This window comes from Phaethon aethereus, assembly GCF_964289735.1.
Source record: "Phaethon aethereus genome assembly, chromosome: W".
In the NCBI taxonomy this organism is placed as follows: Eukaryota; Metazoa; Chordata; class Aves; order Phaethontiformes; family Phaethontidae; genus Phaethon; species Phaethon aethereus.
In genome coordinates, this window is record NC_138581.1 from 27,705,758 (window position 1) to 27,727,358 (window position 21,601).

Here is a 21,601-nt window from a genome sequence, read left to right on the forward strand (position 1 = left end):
AATCTACCCATCAATCCAGCTTCAAGTTACTTCAGTGGGTTTGTGATTCTGAAATGGAATTTTAAATGTAGAGTCACAAATATAGACTACCAGAAAGAAGCTTTCCAGAATATATTGTGCTTCAGGTGAAAAAGAAAACGTTATTTTCAGGATGGTCTCTGGTTCTTAATTCCTGTAAGTGGCATGCACATCCAAGGCTGTTTTTCCCCCTCCCTCGTGCTTAAATCACAAGTTTAAGTTGGACTTACGCAGTTTTGCCCTCACTATCTTGTTTGGTGGCACTGGCTCCCTTTTTACCCAGCAATGAAGCCACTTTCTCAGGATCACCATTCTCCACTGCCTGCAGCAGCCGATCATCATTCTTATTCCACTCATTAGTCTGGGGTAAAAGAAAAAGAAGGGAGAAAGTTTATTAGTACAAGCACTGTGCCCAGGCTCTCCTGAATGATCCTGCACACATTTATTACCACTGAAAGCTGAAACAAAAGCCCAACCCAAAGAAATGGCACAGAGAAAGCCACATAGAAGTTAAGTGTTTTCCACACGTAAACATTTAGGAACCTGAGAAAGAAGTTGGCAGGAAAGAGCTAGCCAAGCTTGGGATGGAAAGCCACTCCTGCACAGGGCACTATCTGACCAAGGTTAATGGAGTGAGGCAGAGCACAGGAGAGAACTGATTGACTTGATTTATACCATCAGTTTATGATTAGTCATTAAAATCGCACGATACTCAAGCCAAAAGAAGAGTACTCACAACACCTTCAATGATCACCATCAGCATAGTTCAAACTGTCAAAACTGCAGCTCCATCAGGCACAGACACACACTTTAGCAGCGGTTACCAACAGTAATTGTATTGACTGTGTGGCTCCTCTAAGCTTCCTCTACGCACAGGTTATTATTTCCTCTGCAAACCTAGAGATGATTCTATGGTTGCAAGATACTAATAAAGTAGTTACTATACACTTGGGGCTGAAAGTGCCCAGTAAAAATCCTTCATCATTCAGGTGACACAGTGTGTTTAGTTGACAAATTGCTTTGAGTCCAAAGATAAACCTTCATATCAAAGCCCATTTTTTTTTAGTTTAAGCTTGCATTACTTATTTTATGCATTGTTTTCTCTGTCACAAAGTAAACGTTTTCCTCTCCAGAGGAGAAGCACAAGAAGTAAAAAAGATGTTAAAAAAGGTACCGACTTTTTTCATCACCACCACATCAGGATATTAAACCTCAGTTGTCTTTGAGATTATCAGTAAATGTCATGCAAAAAATGACAACATATAACAAGAGGTAATAGTTCTACTTAGCACTTGTACGCAGTGTTTTCCATGTGCAAAGACCTGAGCAAACATTAACTGGACAACTGTGTTTGTTTATCTTTGGCATGCAGCCTACAGGAGATGATTTAAGTGACCTTGCATTGTTGCAAACCTACTGGAGACAGAGTTGTTATCTCCACCGAAATCAGAACTGCAGGGAAGCTGAGTAGCAAATTAAAATTCTTGATAGTTTCAAACTCAGCAACTCACTGTCTGAAAAGGAAAGGAATACTTAAAGACTAGCGTCACAAACAATCACATGGCAAAGACACTGAACACCACTACATCACAAGGTCAGCCACAGAAGTCTGCATGTGCTGGACTTCCCAAGAGAGTCTTAAAAACAAGAACAATCCTATTGTAGGGAACATATTCACTAGACAAAACATCCCTCAAACTTAAAACAACAGACAATGGCTTTTCTCAAAAGAATGACTTATCTGAAAACATTATAACTCAGGGGTCAGTGATAAGTGGGTAAGTAGCCTACACCTTTCCCCAATTTAGAGACTGTATTTGCCAGTAGCAAACTTGTGTGGTGGGAGTGGAAATCTCCCTTGCAGAGGGGCAAGATGTTGTTGAACTTATCAGAAGCAGTTTGTCCAATTCTGTGGCAGCAGCTCCTAGGACATTCAGAGCTTAGCAGATGCCAGAAGCTGCTGCCTCCAAGGCCCCTTTCAATTACTGTGGCTCCAGCTCTTTTCTGTACCTTTCAAAATCTGCCCATGGTGCATATATGGCACCAGTGGCATTGCAAGCTGACCTCTGTTGCACTATACACCACTGAGGCAGCGCCCTGAAGGCCATGCCAAAAGATGCGATGTTCATTAATTTTACCACAAGCAAGGTCTTGACCTCTAATTAAGTTGTCAAAAAAGCAAAGCGTGACAATGGCTTTGAAAGTAACTCATAGTGATATTATCTAAATGTCACTAATTGCTACAACAGAAATAGTCCTTTCCAGCTTCACTTGGCCATCCACATTCCCTATTTTAGGTGACTGATGGCTAATAATATTAATTATTTTTACAGAAGACAAAACATTTACAGCTCACAGCACTTACGCATGCATTTCTTTAAAGGTGGAAACAGTAGCAGCAATGCAAGTAACCTGTGAATATTTTACAACCAGAAGCGTTAATCCATTGTCCTCTTGCTTCTTGTGCTACTGTGCCTAGCTGGAGTAACTGTCCACACAAAGTGCACTAGGTCTGTTTGACACTGGAGACTGTATTTGTGTCAGACCATGAATTCCATTTGAACAGGAGATAAAAAGCACCATGGGGAAGGCAGGAAGCAGTTGGAGTGAATGAACAAGGAATGGTAACAAAAGACTAACAGTAGATTGTCAATAAAACTTGATAATCACCCATTCACTGAGTAGCTTCTGTGGATAAAGAAGTTATTATTATCCAAGCAAACAATTTTTTCATGCTGAACCCCAGAATAATGCAACTGAACAGCAAGTCACTCAGCAGGACACTTCTATCAGCCAGTGAGGCTGCCCTGAAAGTTTCCTGGCAAAAGGGGACTACGAGCTGTGGAATGAAAGGGTCTTTCACCATGCGAGAAGGGGAAAGATGACCTGACTGAAATGGTCATCTGAGACTGCAAGTTTGGGGGGGGAGTTGTAGAAAAATGTTAGTGTGATCTTTGCTTAAATAATTACTAGAATTTGCAGCAGGCTGTGAGCTGTGCTACAAGAACACTCAAGATGGCAATGAAAATGGAAAGAAATGCATTTAAGAGTTTGCCATTTTGCTGAGATATTTGTGTTTCTTGTAATTTTCTTGGGTTTTGTGGTTGTTTTTTGACAAACCTGTGTTTGCTTTCATGATTTCAGTCAGGCTTTAGATGCAGAGTAGCCATACAGTCAGCGTAGGGAATCTGCACAGTTAATAAAGCAGAGATAAGCGGCCTCTTCACAACAACTGTGAGATTTCATTTCTGTAAGAGTAAGAAAGTGAAGAGGTTGAGCCCAGAAGTCTGCAAGGGAGGCCAAGAGCGCATAACAATCCACAGACCAAGGAATATGGTTGGCCCACATCTAGTGAGCTTAAAGGCACGTAGCGGACTTCTGCATGGGTCAGGAGGCACACAGCTCACAAATGCTGCTCATTTCACTTCCTAGTAAAGGCCACAATGTATTTTTCCTTCAGATACTACTTTTAAGCCTTTTAACAAGATAAAAGAAATCAATCTTTGCATTTGAGGAACAGTGAGATTTCCTGTTAACATCACATCTAGGTGCATCAGGGCTTTAATTTTAAGCAATTATTGCTGTTTTCAAGTAATCAATTTCATACCAGTGGACATAAAGGAAAAGTGATAAGCAAAAAGCTTACAACATGTGAGGCATTAGAACAAAATAAGAAAAATTACATCTAAATCATTAGTAACATACAACCAGAGCATTGGCAATATGTCCAACTACTGCACATCGTTTATAACTTCGCACATCACCAACACAACTGGAGATTTATCTTTAGTTTTAGATAGTGAAGGATGTAGCAGTAACCACACCACATGCAACCGATCATTCTCAGTAAGACAGAAGAAAGTAAAGCCAAGACTTAATTGTATGTATTTGTATAAATGAAACAATGTTTATCTTAACACAGGGGGGAAAAAACAAAACACAAGGTGTTATAAATTTACCTGTCCAATTGAGTGAAATTTTTGATTTATTAAAGCAAGCGACCAGTAAGCAAAACAGCGCTGGGCGACCGGGGAGTCTCCTGCTCCACCAACGGCCGGCAACTTAACAGGTCTTTCAGTCCTCTCTTTATACCTTTTTCACTCGCGCCTTCTCTCGAATCTTCCAATTGCAATCTACTCCGCTCCCCCCTCCCCTTCTACCTCAGGGCATGTTTTGTCTTGTCTGGGCTTGTTTTGTCTTGTTGCCGGGCTTGTTTTGTCTTGTAGCCAGGGGTATTCAAGGTGTTAAGCACCGATTTCTTATCATGCTGTTCCATCTTACTATACAGTTCTTTCATTCTTAGCATTACCATCTAAACTTTAATGCTTTAAGAAAACTTTAGCAAACATGGTTCTAACACATATCACAGGACTTAATTGTATAACACCTATACACAAAGTTTGATGAACAAAACAGTTTACAGTTTATCACAATCCCCCCTTTTTCTTTTCACCATTTTTGTTCATCAAATCGCTTAAGCTCCTGCTGGCTTAAAATGAAGGTTTCCTCCGAGATTCCTCTCAAAGGTTCATGCTTGGCTTTTATCAATACAAGTACCCAATGTTAAAGAGGACTGGTGGGTTCTTATTTCTAATTGAAACTTCCCTTTTTAGCCTGCAGAATTTGGTTGTGTCCCTTGTGCCTTTTCCTTTTTCCTCAAGCAATAAAGCCTGGGGCCTCGGGGGTGAGTGATGTTATACATCCCCCTTGAGCGTCCCTTTTCCAGCCTCCACTTCTTTACGTCTCTGCCTCCTTCGCCTACACTTTTGCCTAGTGCAGCGAGGTGTACCATCTTCTCAGCAGCAAACGTATTCTTCAGGAGAATGCTCTTGTTTCTCTTTTTGCTTTTTATAGGCCTCCCAATCTTTGCTTTAACTTGAGGTTGTATACAAGGAATGTTAGGCACTGTAGTTATACAAATTACTTGTCCCACTAGGCTTGGATCCCCTTAATTATTCGTCCCGATTTTCACCACCCATAAAATCTCCTAATTTATGGGTAACAGGAAAAACTAGGTTTTATTGTTGATTACAGGTATGGGCTGTACTATTAGAAAAGGTCCTCAGTTTAGTCAAGAAACTCACCCCACGTAGAACTAGAAGAGGTCCGGTCAGGGCCATAGTGATCGGCGGTTCACAGCCCGAAGGGGTTGCAGCCCTTGGCAGACCCTTTTTAAGCCTCAACACCAGTTCCCCTCCGGTCTTGCTCTCTTCTTTCCTTTAAGGGGGTGCTTTCTTAGTACCCAAATTAATTGAGCACTGCTTGTGAAGGCCAGAGCTTTGCTAGATCAGTGGTTTGTCCAGACCTGAGCACTTGCCCGGGTCTGGCAATGCTCTTTATTTGCAAGGCTTTATGGCTACAGAAAACTGCCAGTTAGCCTGCAACACTAATCTTACAAATACACACCACCTTCTACACAAAGGACAAATTCTAGTTCCAGCTCCTTTTTCCTGTTCTTCTTTTGCCAACAACTCCTTCTGATTATACTCGTTTGGAGTACCCATTGTTGTTTCCTATTACCCTTTCCCATTGTTTTCTTCCCATGGCACAGTGATCCCATAAGAGAAAATCCCCGCTACAATGATCCCACCAATTCTCTTTACATAAATTGCATTTTATACAAACAAAAGAATAACAAATACAATCCTTTCTAGGGCAGAATATCAATCCAGTTCATTAACCCTTTTTTTTTTCCGCAGTTTTAGTTTTAGAGTTTCTGGGTCTCCAGAACTCTCCCACTGCTCCTCAGAGATGGGTCCTTTCACTCGGCTGGCATGAGTCCACCCTCTTTCAGCAGTCCCAATGGCGGTTTCTGTAGTAAGTAAAACAAGATAAGGCCCTTCCCAGCGGGGAGTTAATAAGGACTCCTTCCATGACCTGATAAGAACTTTATCTCCAGGTTGTATATTGTGTAAACTTTCAACCTGGGGATGATCTCGGGGAACCTCCAAATCATAAGGCATTCCATATAACATAGATGACTTCTTGCCCATCAGGAAGTTCCCACTTTCCTGATTCGATCTCCTTTGCTACTTGGGATTATCACAACTACAATGGAGCGCATCGCTCCCAGAATCTTTCCAACAATCATAACAGGGAGGCTCAAGCAAATTATCCCCGCAATTGATACACCTTTGACGGGTTTCATTCCTGTGATTTCTAACTTTCTTCTCCTTAAAAATCATCAGAGCAGCTCTTTTTGCTTCTTGATCTGCTAAGTTGTTTCCCCTGGTCAGCAGAGTCAATCCCCGTTGATGTCCTTTTAAATGAACCACTGCTATTCCTACTGGTCCCCGTAAAGCCTGTAAAATTTCAACTATTAATTTCTGATGAATCAACCCCTTTTCCTGGGAATTTATTAAGCCTCTTTCTTCCCAAATTTTCTAGAATCTGTATAAATTGTACCGATTTTTCCTTTTAATAATTGTAAAGCTCTTAAAACCGCGTATAACTCACATGCTTGGGCCGACCAGCTGGGACTTAGGGGCCCTGATTCCATTACCTTGAATGTTTTTCCATTAATTACCGCATATCCTGATTTTCTTTTCCCTTCCACGACCCGGGAAGATCCATCTACAAAAAGTTTTTCCCCATCTTCCAGTTCTTCTTCCTCTAAATCTGGTCTAATTTTAGTTTGTTCTTCAATAGTGTTGTGAGGAATGAGCGATTCGTGTAAAGAAAATCTAGTGAATATAAGCTTGAAGCAAATGTCATTTATATTGAAATAAAGGAATATATGTAGGGCATGACCATAAACAGGGGAGTGGTAGTCTTTATGTAACTTCCTGATAAGTATAGTTTGGGTAACTCCCTTGATATGTGTAGCTTATGTAGCCTCCTGATATGTAAGTTAGTTCCTGATATACTAGTGCAAACCAGTGTTGTAAATAACCGCAGAAATGTCAAGAAAATGTATAGCCAAATAAGGTAGCATAATATAAGTAGAATAACAGAGCGCCTGCACAAACAGAGAGGTCATGTAGAGTGCACTGACGAAGAGGAGCATCTTCCTCCTAACGACCACCGGACGACCACCTAGAAAAAGATGAAGCATGCGCAGACCGGGGAAGTGGTGACGTACTTAGAGAAAGAGTCATCTTCCAAGAAAAAGGCGGAGAAAGGCAAGAAACGAAGCCTAGAGAAGTATAAAGGAAGGAATTGTAAGAAGTGAAGGTGTGCGTCTTGGTGGAGCGGAGACTCCCGGCGCACCCAGCGCTGTTTGCTTGCCTCTATTCGTTTAATAAATTGCAAACTTAAATTGGAATCCTGTTTGGGACTAAATCATTTATCAGTGTGCAGGAACTTCAAGTTCAAGTTTAGGCAAAGATATCAGGATACCTTCATACTTTAGGAGCCTGGCATAAAACTTCTAATTGTTCATCATCATCCTTAGACCATTTTAATAGGCCATCCTTAGGTATCTTAGCATATAAAAATTTTACTTTTCTACTGTAGCCTTCAATCCATTGTCTGCAATATCCCAAAAGGCCCAACAATTGTCTGATCTGTCTCTTAGTTTTTGGAGCCGGCAATGATAATATGCCCTGTACCCTTTCCGGGTCTAATTTCTTAGTTCCTTTGCTCAGCCTGTGTCAGTTTTTGATTTTGACACCTTTAATCCCTGTAAGCTAAAAAAATTTAGTAACCTAATACTCTCCTTCCTAACTGCCTCCTCGTCGCCACCGGCCAACAGTAAATCATCCACATACTGGACAAGGGTCACCCTCCCTTCTAGTTCGTACCCCCACAATATTTGTTCTAATGCCAAACAAACTCGGTGAACCCCTGAGGTAAGACTGTCCACCGTAATTGTTGTTTTCTGTGAGTGTCCGGGTCTTCCCATTCAAAGGCAAAATAATCCCTGCAATCTTCCTTTAAGGGGCATGCCCAGAAGGCATCCTTTAAATCTATTACACTATACCATTGATCATCTGGGCCTAACTGGCTTAAAAGTGTATGAGGGTTTGCCACTACAGGGAATCTAGTATGGTATTTCTGGATTTCTTATTGTCCAATGGTCTCCGGAGTATACCATACCTCAGGGTTTATTCTTCCCTCATCAACTGCCCGTAAAGGACACAATTTAATTCTTAGTTCATTTCTTATGACTTCTAAACCAATCTCTAATTCTATCATTAAATCCCTGCCTAATAAGTTATAGTCCGCCTCAGGCATTAACAGCAAGGACCCCACCCCTAATTTAGAATCACTTTCAAGAACCACATTTTTTATTAGTTACTTTAAAAGGTTCCCCTTTCGCTCCAATAACTTCCACTTTTTCCGAGGATATCTTACACCCCCGGGGCAATTTTTGAACAGTAGATCTTTCTGCGTTAAATGCTTTATTAATGTTCTGTCCTCGAGGAACGGCTTCTTTAATTCCCTGTATAATTATTATCCGTAAATCGGACATGTGGCCTCTACCAACTTCGTTCTGATTATTCCAATTAGGTTTTTGGGTTGGCCACTTTATATCTGCTGCCGGACCTCCTTGATGTTGATGGTCCCATATCCTCAATTCCAGCTCGTCTGATCATATCTCTCTCTTCAGACGTAAATAAAATACTCAAAATCGCTTGTAGCTCATCCCAGGTATATATATTAGGACCTAGGAACTGGTCTAATTTTTCCGAGACCCCTAAGGGGTCTTCCAACAAACTCCCCATTTCTTTTTTAAATTCTCTCACATCCCCTGAGTTAGGTGGGACGGATACATATCCCATGCCAGGTTGAGGTCCCCCCATCGCAATTTCTCTAAGGGGGTATAACTCTGCCTGCTCCTTTCTCCGTCTAGTTCCTCAGGGGAACTTGGAGCTGAGTCATTCTCATACCCTGGCGCCACCGAGGGGGGGTGCCGAAGGCTGCGGAGGAGAGAGTGGTGGAATCGAGGTAGGAACCCCTTCCTCATCCCTCGGTTTCCTCTTTTTTTTTTTTTTTTTTTTAAGGATATAGATTCACTTTCTTCCAAACTAAAAGGTTCCTTTGAGTGTCCAATCTTCAAAGGACCCAAATACAGGCCAATCCATGCAATAGTGAATCATTATTACTTTATTCTTACCCCGCCTAGAGGGGTAATCATCCCAATTTTTCATTAAGACTATCCGGTGGTATAACCTCAGAACCACCCATGGGACCAGAGGGCTTGCTTTTCCTCTGTCCCATCTTCCGAAGCGCCTTCTTTCACTCACACACTCGCTTCCCCTGGTTCGTGGCCCAGCCCCTCGCGGGGTGTGGGAACCGCACTACTGAGGGTCCGCACTCACTTCGCCCGGTGGACTACCAAGTCCGGTGGACGTCTCACACAAGCACACTTCAGGATACCCAACCCCAACCGAACGGCTAACCGGCCTATACTCACGCGTCCTGCGTCTTCGTTCGGGCTTCGTGCACAAAGATTATGGGGTTACCGGTTTTATTTGCTTACTGTCAAATTTAGGTTCGTCGGTAAAGGATTTGGCGTAGAAGCACCCTGACAAGGGCCGCTTATTCAGCGGGGCGCCTCCCCTGCCAAGGACCTCAGGCCAGATTGCCTTTATCCGAGTCACGGCACCAAATTGTTATAAATTTACCTGTCCAATTGAGTGACAGAGGCTAGTCAATTAGAAATTTTTGATTTATTAAAGCAAGCGACCAGTAAGCAAAACAGCGCTGGGCGACCGGGGAGTCTCCTGCTCCACCAACGGCCGGCAACTTAACAGGTCTTTCAGTCCTCTCTTTATACCTTTTTCACTCGCGCCTTCTCTCGAATCTTCCAATTGCAATCTACTCCGCTCCCCCCTCCCCTTCTACCTCAGGGCATGTTTTGTCTTGTCTGGGCTTGTTTTGTCTTGTTGCCGGGCTTGTTTTGTCTTGTAGCCAGGGGTATTCAAGGTGTTAAGCACCGATTTCTTATCATGCTGTTCCATCTTACTATACAGTTCTTTCATTCTTAGCATTACCATCTAAACTTTAATGCTTTAAGAAAACTTTAGCAAACATGGTTCTAACACATATCACAGGACTTAATTGTATAACACCTATACACAAAGTTTGATGAACAAAGTTTACAGTTTATCACACAAGGGACTTTTTAAAAATAAAAAACCCCACAAATCAATCCTGTTTGAAGTGACCATCTCCCATTGTTCTGTCTTTTCTCATAGTTCTAAAGACTTGAGCTACAATGAACTCAGATGACTGTTCTTCTCATCTTGAAATTACTCAGTAAATGTTACTAAAACCAAAATACATCTAATAGACTACTGTTTACTGCTGTGCACATGGCAGCTCTTTCATTCAAAATAAATCCATGGGGTGTCAAAGCACAGACTTAAAAAACCACCAAGAATCCACAGGTTTTCCTTACACTTAAAATTAAAAATATATAAACAAGAAACTGATCATCAGCATGAGACCCATGGAAAAGACTGCTTTCTAACAAAGTTTTAAGACTGAAGAACTACTGAATCAACAGATTTTAGCTATGTATTAAGGTCAAATTCCAACTCACATAAAAGACATTTAGCCTTTCAAGTCTTCAGGATTTCTGCTGCACAACTGCTTCATGGTCAGTTGGAAAAAAGAGAAATCATGAGATTTAAAGTGAAATTGGCTGGACAATCTAATCTCACCTTTTATCTGCTAAATATATTTCAGTGATAAGCAGGCTGTAAGATACAGGGACAATGCCAACTATGCAAGCAAAGTTTGTTTATTCAGCTATCGTGTTGACTATCTTGCATTCTGCAATACTGTGTTAGACACAATGGTCTGTGAGGATCAGAGTGTGCCTAATGACCAGGGCATACATCTGAACTCTCTGGTTAGACAGTGACAGGAACAGCAGTCAACTTTCAACATTAAATGCCATACACATACCACTTCCTTAGTAGATTGTTTTTAAATTCAGCACCACTTATTTCTTGGTATGAGTATCTGAGCTGACTACATCTACCCAGATTTTTAGTAACACCCTCCAGTTTCTGTTGATTAGTAAATTTAGTCAGAGAACACAAGTACTTGATGGATCTTCTTGCTTCCAGATGGGAAAATGGACATCCACCCTGCTGGAACCCACTCAAGTGCAACATTACCTCACTTATTAGGACTGGCACTTTGTAGACCCATGGCTCCATCTTTCCTCCTGTCTACTGCTAAACCTCTCCAAACATTGCTTATCTTGCCACTTCCACATAGTAAGCTGGTTTTCATTAATTTTAGAGCTGCTGCCCTTTTCTCCTCCCCATTATTCTGCAAAGGGGAACAGAGAAACAAAGGCTAATTATGAAGTCTGCAGGCAAGAACTAGATATAAGGAAGAAATTTTTCACAGTGAGGGTGGTGAAACACTGGCACAGGTTGCCCAGAGAGGTGGTAGATGCCCCATCCCTGGAAACATTCAAGGTCAGGCTGGATGGGGCTCTGAGCAACCTGATCTAGTTGAAGATGTCCCTGCTCATCACAGGGTGGTTGGACTAGATGACCTTTAAAGGTCCCTTCCAACCCAAACTATTGTACAATTCTATGATTCCATGATTCTAAGAACAAAAATTTAACTGCACACAGTCCAGAATTACATGAACTGATCAGTGTTACCACTGCTGTAAGATGTATTCATATGGAACCAGCCACCATGGCACATTATTTTTGTATTACAAATATCCACATGATATCACAGCTCACAATGAATGCTGTTTCTTTTTTTTTCTACTAGCAATACTAAAGTAGGTTACTTGACAATGCTCCACCATCTTAATATTCCACACAAGCACCAGAAAACATCTTAGATGAGTGTTTTTAAAACCACTTCACATTATTTTTTATACCTACTAGAATGGCATTGTAGGAAGCAATGCAATTTTAAAATTTGTAACAAAATATATATTAAAATCTCAAAACTATTCAGAGTAGAAAAACAGTCTATTTATAGTTGAATTTGTCATTCTTGTAAAGGATACATCCACTGTTACTGGGTCTTCTATTCTGAAGCCCATGACACAGCCAAACAAAACACAGTGCATACAGAGACAAATCCCTATTACAAGAAATTATTTTGTTTGGAGTCTTCAAGGGCTCAACTCAATCTCTAAAAGTACTTCATGACTACAAAAGAAGTCAAAAAAGTTTCACTATCTGTCTGATCTTCATGAGGCCACTGATAGATGTTTGTGCCGTGGATTGACCTCTAGATCTAATATTTGTCAGTCTCCAAAATCAAATATTAAAGCAGCAAGCTAAGCTTAGCTGCTTTTACTTCCATGGGTACAATGAAGGATAATACAAGGGTCATAGGAAAGTTATACCTAAGATATATTCCCAGTTAGACTTCAGAAATTGGGAAAGCAAGCAATTGTTTTGCATGAAAATAAAATCCACTTCAGCAGCCAGAGAAGAGCATGTGAGATTTCACACCACCACATCTTCCCATGTTGTTTATCCTCCACATCACATGCACTGAGAATCAGACAAGTCTTTTATGCATCAGACTCTCTGTATGCAGAACATCAACTGCCCACACATGGCAGGCCTTAAGTAAAAGGACAGAAAGAGCAAGCAGGTACTCACCCTGGTTCCTTCCCTTGGGCCTCATCTACAGAAGGAGCTCCATTTCTCTACAGGGATGAATAATAACACACACAGCCCTATGCAGATTTTCTGTTCAGCAGGCATTCATGGCCTCACCTTTCATCTGATCAGGGCCACAGCTGGTACACCATCCTCCAGGCAGCCTGTGGAAACTCAACTACTGCTTCCCCAAGCTAGTGCTGGGGTTTAACTCTTGCCTATTTGAACAGTGATTGAGCTATCTGCCATCTGGCACAACCACCCCAGTTCAGTATTAATGGACCAGTCTACACAAAGAGCCCTTTCATTCTCATCTGAATATTCTTATCCATGTGTGATTTACTAGAGCACTAAGTACTATCGCTACAGTGCTCTTGATAATTTGGATACTCTGCATCTCACCAAACATGCTAGGATTATTCACAGAAGATGACAAAAGTCACAGACACCTTTTTTTTCCCCCCCTTAAAGATTCGCTTGGCTCCTATTAATTACTTCTAGGCTGTATTATATTTGCATGCCACAATCATCAAGTTACTCTTCTCTTATCAGAGATAAGTGCTGCCAATAGTTTGACTGTTGTAGTCTTGATCCCCCTCTGTGAGGAATACTGTTGCTGCTACATTGAGAAACCCTACTTAGGGTTGCCTAGCTTATATTCTTTCTTCACAAGATCCATGAACATTTTCTATAGCAAGAGAGCTCAGCAGCTCAATTTAGAGATTTTCATCTTTCCAGTACAAAGCCACTGCAAATTAAAAATCTACAATGAAAAGATGCACAAAGCATAGAATCCTGAAGGGCAGTACAGTGCCCAGAATCTCTTTGGAGACAGAGCACACAATCCCATGTAAAGTAAGTGGGCCTGCTGTGCTACCAGTCCCTTTCCCATCATCAAAAACATCCCTGTTACAGCCATAACCTCTTTGTCAGGGTCCATGAAGGGGCCCACGAGAGAGATATGATTAGTAATAATATAAATCTTATAAAACATTTCCCTAAAGCCACCCTACCCCTTTGATGCCTACAAGTAGAGCAACCTGACAAATATCTCTAGATAGTCACACTGCCTATTATGTTCTGTTTACGCTACATACTTTTCAAAGATTGAGACTGCACACCAAAGCTATGCTGGATTCTGTGGAGTGCATCTAATGCAACAACTATGAATGAATAAATGCTGAATTCAGAGTGTTCCCAGGAGCAAATGGCCAGTCAGCAGCAAGTTAATTCTCATCCTTTTCAAAACATGCTTTTCAATAATTTATGTGAAAGGGTGGAGGGAGAGAGGGAGAGCAAGGATTTGTAACAGGTTTTAAGTCTTCCAGGAAGAAGAGATAACACCTAAGAGCTTTGTGAGCCATGACAAAAAATGAAAAGAACATGGGTTTGCTGTCTTTGTTTGGGGGTTGGGGGGGGGGTTGTTTTGTTTTAAAGAACTCACATCACATATTTGGGGTTCCCTTCCATCTCATGAGCTATGAAACCCAAAATAACATACAAGCATCTTTTTTTGCATTCTGTAACAGCATCTTTAAGAGATTAAGTTAATAACTGCAAAGGATTATATAAATAATAAGCTGAAAATGGGGTAGTTTTCATTACCAGAGACAGCAGGTTTCAAAATTTTATGGGTTAACAAAGCCAATATATTTAACAGTCTTTTGAAGATGCTAGTATAATTCTTCCAAAACTGAAGAGAACAGATGACTCAACCATATGGCCAAGTTCCACTAAAATTCTGTCTCCTGATCATAAAATATGATGTAATGTAGTTTGGTCCCAGGAGAAGGAAAGGCATTAGACGTATGTGACATGCACAAGCATTCTCTGGATCCATCTGGCTAGCTATTTTAAAAAGGTATTACAGAAATAAGCAGGGTTTTTTAGAAGTCTCCAAGATAAATATTCTTAAGCCTTCTCTTGGAAAAGAAATGGGTATTGCTCTTAAAATCTACATTGATGCATCAACCATTATTGTTACAAACACTGCTCAGCTAAATAAGCATAATGAACTACTTACTTGTTACAACTTTCTGCAGCAATGCAGCTTTAAAAAAGTTTGCCTTCATAAACTTTGAAAGCAATCTGTGGTTTATTACTACTTCACACTTAATGATCATGAAAATTCTAGAGAAAAGAGTTTAAAGGACTATTTGCAAATCAAAAGAAGCTTCCCTTTTAAAAATATCTAGGGAAGAGAAAATAATACACATCATCTACAAATACACATACACTAAGTGGTAAAGAATATTATTTTCTGCATTATGTAAAGGTTGAATGAAAAGAACTGCTGAGAAGGAAATCGGAGCCATCAACTCTGACAGGTAAAACACTTTTCAATTCATTAATTACCCAAATATGCACAACAGAAGTCATCAATACCTCAGCAATTCAAATATTTCACACAACCACTTGGAATTAATGGTAACCATTCAGTACATTGTTATCACTCTGGTCCTCATTATATTCAGGGTGCCGTTTAAGAAGGTACGCACAGATGCCTTAACTAAGCATGCAATGTCTAACAGTTCTATAAAAACCTCCACTTTTTGTTGCAGGTAGTTTAAATCCACCCATGACTCAAGTCAGGCTACCAGAAAAATTATTTAATTTCTCATAGTGACAAAACTAGCAAGGGAAAATTACTGGGGACTGAGATATAATTACTCCAAAGCCTTTCTAAAATCACCATGTTACAATTCCCCACTATGTAATAATAGCTTGCCCCCCAACAGAGACAGGACCCTGGTAGCCACTACAAATGCATACACTGGGTATCCTTTTCCCTAAGAGCATGCACACTTAACCACATCAGCATAAAAGTTTAGAGAAGCAGCAGAAACTAAGCAGCCAAGTGACTACACAAGTGAGCCAGAAAAAACATCCAAGTGTCCTGACTCCCAGTCCAATCCCTATCAAATCAGTGTTAGGAACCATCAGGTAAGGCATAAAGAAGAAAACAGAATCACTACGGACTGTACACCAACTGTACATTCAATCTGTTCACCAATGTTCAGTATTGGTCTCTTTCATCTCTAAAATGGCATTAGAGCTGGAAAAGGTTCAGAAGTGCAAAGAGGATCCAAAACAGCACCTGTATGAAGAACAAATAGGCTAGGGTGCCTCAGCCTCAACAGAGAGGCAAGTTAAGGGGGATATGAAGATGACAAGTTGTTGAGGTTTAACCCCAGCCAGCAACTAAGCACCACGCAGCCTCTCACTCACTCCCCCACGGTGGGACGGGGGAGAGAATCAGAAGAGTAAAAGTGAAGAAACTCATGGTTTGAGATAAAGACAGTTTAACAGGTAAAGCAAAAGCCGCGCACGCAAGCAGAGCAAAACAAGGGATTCATTCACCACTCCCCATGGGCAGGCAGGTGTTCAGCCATCTCCAGGGAAGCAGGGCTCCATCACGCATAATGGTTTCTTGGGAAGACAGACGCCCTAACTCCGAACGTCCCTACACCCCTTCCTTCTTCTTCGCCCCCAGCTTTATATACTGAGCATGTTTGAGTCAGCTGTTCTGGCTGTGTCCCCTCCCAGCTTCCCGTGCACCCCCAGCCTTCTTGCTAGCAGGCCAGCACGAGAAGCTGGACTGTCCTTGACTACTTAGCAACAACTCAAAACATCAGCACCGTTATCAACATTTTCTCATCCCAAATCTAAAACATAGCCTCACACTAGCTTCTGTGAAGAAAATTAACTCTATCCTGGCTGAAACCAGGACACAAGTCAGTAATATGGGGAAGGTGGATGGGGATCAACTGTTCAGTATCTTTTCCGCCACACTGAGGGACCATCACATGAAAGTGGGACCAGGTCAAAACCAAACAAAAGAAAGTCAATAGTAGATTTGTGGAACATCTTTCTAAGGATGTTGCAGATGAAATAAGTTTACATGGGTTCAAGGAGGGACTGATCATGTAATTAGGTAGAAAGATTCACTACAGATTTGGAAGAGAGATTCATTCAAACCACAAGAATAAATTTGCATGTTCAGGAAAGAGCTGAAAACAGTCAGCAGCTAGGAAAGTATTATGGAGAAGTGTCATATGCACTTGCTCAGTGCTTGCTCTTCCCTAGATATGCACTGACAGGCACTACTGGAAACAAAAGACTAGGGATCCTCAATCTGAACCAGTAATTGCTGTTCTGTTCTTAACAGAAATCTGTTCATCCTTGTTGCTTTTTGCATCACAGCTCCTATTTTCTCTCCTGCTCTGCAGAACAAAAATCAACAACGGTCATACTGGCATCTGTACAGCCTGATGGGCATCAGGACCAGGTCACGCTAGAAACACTACCCTAAAGAAGCTAACCACACATGATGACACTGCTTTTCTTCAGTAGTGAGACGGAAAGCAGAAAGAAAACAACAGCACTGTTATCCCTCATCTGTGCTTCACCTCACCAACAAGTATATTTCTAAAGAACCTCTGTGTGCAAGAAACCTGTATGCTATAGGTCCCTTAGCTCCTTCTCAAGTACCCAAAGGTAATTAAGAAAAACAAGGCAGTAATTTTGAATTCAGCAGGCCAGCTCTACATCACCAGCCCAACGTTTTTAACACAACTGCAGAACAAAAGTGGTTTAAAGCCATCAGATTAGGCAATGCTGCCTTAACCACTAAGAATTACTCAGGCAGAAGGCTGGAATGCTTTTGATTGTATGGTCTACTCATATCCCAGCCACCCATTCCTATAATGGTCTGGCAAGAGCATTTAGTGGTAAGTTGAGTCAAGGGTTGAAGTCCAAACTGAGGACAGGCCGCAGCCACACTTGTAAATCAGGGATTGAATAAAAACCTAAGGATGGCTAAAGCAGTCATAGAATCATAGAATATCTCGAGTTGGAAGGGACCCATAAGGATCATCGAGTCCAACACCCTGCTCCTTGCAGGACTACCTAAAAATAAACCATATGACTAAGAGCGTCGTCCAGGAGCTCCTTCAACTCTGACAGGCTTGATGCCATGACCACTTCCCTGGGGAGCCTGAGTCGTGTTCAACTTGCCATCAACGCAAAACCCCAGATCTCTTTCTGCGGGGCTGCTCTCCAGCCTCCCATCCTGCAATTTGTACATATAAACAGGATTACCCTGTCCCAGGTGGAGAATCCAGCACTTGCTCTTGTTAAATTGCATATGGTTGGTGATTGTCCAGCTCTCTAGTCTATCTGGATCTCTCTGTAAGGCCTCTCTACCCTCAAGGGAGCCCATGGCTCCTCCTAATTTATGTACATTTGACTCCTGCATCCAGATCATTTATAAAAATATTAAAGAGCACTGGCTCCAAAATTGAGCACTGGGGAACCCAACTAGTGTCTGGTCGCCAGCCTGATTGTCCTGGTTTCGGCTGTGATAGAGTCAATTTTCTTCCTGATAGCTGGTATAGAGCTGTGTTTTGGATTTGGAATGAAAATAATGTTGATATGTTGATAACACACTGATGTTTTCAGTTGTTGCTAAGCAGTCAAGGACTGTCCGGCTTCTCATGCTGGTCTGCCAGCGAAAAGGCAGGGGGTACACAGGAAGCTGGGAGGGGACACAGCCAGGACAGCTGACCCAGGCTGGCCAAAGGGATATTCCATACCATATGATGTCATGCTCAGTATATAAACTAGGGGTGTTGGCTGGGGGAGGGCCGCTGCTCAGGAACTGTCTGGGCATCGGTCAGCGGGTGGTGAGCAATTGCACTGTGCATCACTTATTTCGTATATCCTTTTATCATTATTTTTTTTTTCCCTTCCTTTTCTGTCCTATTAAACTGTCTTTATCTCAACCTAACAGTTTTACTTTTTTTCTTCCGGATTCTCTCCCCCATCCCACTGTGGGGGTGGGGATTGAGCAAAGGGCTGCGTGGTGTTTAGCTGCCTGGGGTTTAAACCACAATATTCTGTTTCTGAAGACAGCACAAAGGGGCATTTATTGCACCAACAGCTGAACAAAAGGCAGAGAATCCATTCAAAGAGTACAGTTATATCTGATTTGCATAGTTAAAGTGTTCCAGTTTCCTTAACTGTTTATATGGGAGGATGGAGCATGTTATCATGGCAATTTGTTCCACAAAGAGGTTTTATCTGGACTTAGCTGTATTATCTGTATTTACCTGTATTCCATACAGCTGGATCAGCCACAAGTAGTCTTCAAAAAGGTAAAAAGATGCACTTTTTTCAAAACATTCACTTAACAGTCACTCTATGAACACAGGTAGGGGAAAGGGGAAAATTTATAACCACTCAATTAAAAAGAAAAAAGAAAAAGCACACACTTCCACTTATGTATTTTGAAACTGCCCCAGGGAAACTGAGCACAAATTTCACCCAGTGTTAAGATATATGCATCCATGTACCTCTCAGGGATGATCAATAAGCCAAAGTAACAAGGTCAAAAGAAGCTATGAGCTGGTCAGGACAAGGAAAGCATCATTTGTTTAGAATTCATTGCATTGATTTTACAGTTACCTCCTTTTTCAGCATTTCTGCTGAACAGACACAAAGAGTGATCCAAATTTAAGTCCTGCCTTTTCTTATTGCATTAAGTCAGGCTCTAGGAAAACAGACAGCTCCACTACATTGCTTTAATCCTGTATACAGCGTTGTCAAGCAGATCTTCTAGATCTTTTCAACAGAGATGTGTTCCCTATTATATTAGCATACATAACATCCTCCTGTTTCACAAAACTGGCTGAGGATGTACAAGGCGGCAATGTGATACATGATATCTCTACTTCCCTAATGACACATGGCATTATTCCAGTAACATGTATATCAAGGTGGAGATAATTTTTGCAAAAAATGGATGCTCCTATTCTTTGGGGAAGGCAGGTAGAGGTTTCTAGCACTCTGCAATAATCAATCCATCACCACAATTTAAGCTCTTTAGCTACTTGCACCCAGCTTCCCCCTCAAATTCTCCACTCAAGTTTTTTTTCAGAAGTACAGCACAATTTGTACCTTTATTACAACAGCAGCTACCTCTTAGGCTGCTCAGTCCCTGAGCTACAGAAAACTGCAACCAGAAGGCACCAGCAAGAACTTCATATCCCATTAGGCAAACGGCTCAGCTTCTGCTTCAAACGGAGCCAGCAGAGCAGTGAGCAAGAGATACAGCAGAAGCCAAAATTAACCAGCTCAACAACATGCACACAACTTACAGACAACACACTTTACAAGGCATGAAGAATTTCAATGTTTTCAATGGAAAGCACTGATTGCAGAAGGCTCCCCTTCCTCTAGGCCAAAATGCCAAGACTAAGCAAGACAGATATCTTTGCCTACTATACATAATTAAAGACCTATTTTTAGCCCTCAAAGATGTATTTTTCCCTCATCATCTAAATACTGTAAAGTTGTACAGAAACATAAGATGGCTTTTTATTCATGACTTTCATTCAAAAAACTCAAAACAAGCATCTAGTTCTTCTCAAGATAAAAATAATTTTCAAATTCTTTCTGGTTTTAATTTCTTTTAGTGAGAATGCTCTAAAGAACAGAGGGTTGGGAAAGGAGCATATTTCTGTTCATATTTTCTGAGTTAGCCCCCGCCCCCCAAACTTTCACCCCCTTGCAGAAGTTCATGCCTGTTAAAAATTAAAATGTCTGCATTGCAGGATGGGCCATTATAATTCAACACATGCTCCTCTGGTGGAGAAAAAACATGTTTCTGGAATAGGTCTATTACGGGTCAGGAATGTAAAGCAGAGTTCATATTTCAGATGAAAATGGGAACCAGAGCTTTTTTCTTGCAAACCCAACTCAGCTTTCTAGTAATGAAGGAAAAAGAAGTCTATGCAGTAGGGTTTTTGTAGTGTCCTGCATCAAGCATTTAAGTACACTAATGAAGAGGTCACTGACTACTTGTGTTTTACAAATTGCAGCATTGCAAAGTCCTGTTTTTACCACTGAATGTAAGTTTTCAACATTTGCTTTAGAACATACTTTCCTTCTCCAGTCTTTGCACTGCCACAGATGACTCAATAGGCAACCATGTGCTCTATATCATTCCAGAGAGCATCCCAGGCTCACAGAACAACTGCACTATTGAAACTACTATTGCACTACTTCTACCACAAGTAGAAACAGTACAGCTCAAATAAGTTGGTATCATCACAACTATGTATTCTATTCCTCAAAGCTATGCAGACTGTGGTTTGATGCATTTTTCTACAAGTCCCAACACCTCCCCACAGAAGAGTGCAGAATCCCTTTGCACCCAGTCCCACAACTGTTTTGGTTTGTCTACTCTAAACAACCCTTTCTTACACTTAGATTCATGTGTGTGCTTAAGAAAGAAAGATTATGAAAGTCACTATATGCATACAATATCAATACACTGTAGCAGAGTATCTTGCTTGCTGGTCTCCTCAGAAGATGGATGGGGAGCCAAAGGAAGGGAAAGAAGACCGAGGAGAGTTCATTCTCATAGAAAGAGCATCTCCCAAGCTATTCAACAGAAATTGTGTTGCAGAATTTGTCCAACCCTCACTTGCATTTGTCTAAGATTAAGGAGCATCTGACAGACTTGCTAATAGAGTAGCATATCTAGACTGTTCAACAGATTACAGCATCTTCGTCAGGTAACAGGCTTGTGGGAAAAGCTCCTGAGGAAGCCAACAAGAATGCTGTACTGATCTCCCATACAGAACATGCATGTTTTGCATGTAAGCCATCTAGTCACTGCCTGGTTTTAGACAAAGTCTCCCGAGACAAGGCACCTCACAAGACTATGGGGCCTGATGGGATTCACCCAAGAGTACTGAGAGAGCTGGCAGAGGAGCTTGCCAAGCCACTCTCCATCATTTATCAGCAGTCCTGGTTAACAGGGGAGGTCCCAGATGACTGGAGGCTTGTCAGTGTGACGCCCATCTACAAGAAGGGCCGGAAGGAGGATACCGGGAACTACAGGCCTGTCAGCCTGACCTCACTAACGGGGAAGATTATGGAGAGGTTCATTCTGAGAGCGCTCACAGGGCATGTGCAGGAATACCAAGGGATCAGGCCCAGCCAGCATGGGTTCATGAAAGGCAGGTCCTGCTTGA

The 21,601-nt window shown here is 41.5% G+C and overlaps 1 protein-coding gene across 1 annotated transcript in view; it reads right to left on the minus strand.

The window, feature by feature from the left end:
* LOC309415049 (ankycorbin-like) overlaps nt 1–21,601 on the minus strand; it is a gene marked incomplete at both ends in the record, with an annotated part of 149,040 nt that overhangs the window by 77,138 nt on the left and 50,301 nt on the right. The window contains one exon of the mRNA XM_082012440.1: nt 249–379. Coding sequence (XP_081868566.1) covers nt 249–379 — 131 coding nt within the window. The remainder of the gene's footprint in view (nt 1–248; nt 380–21,601) is intronic.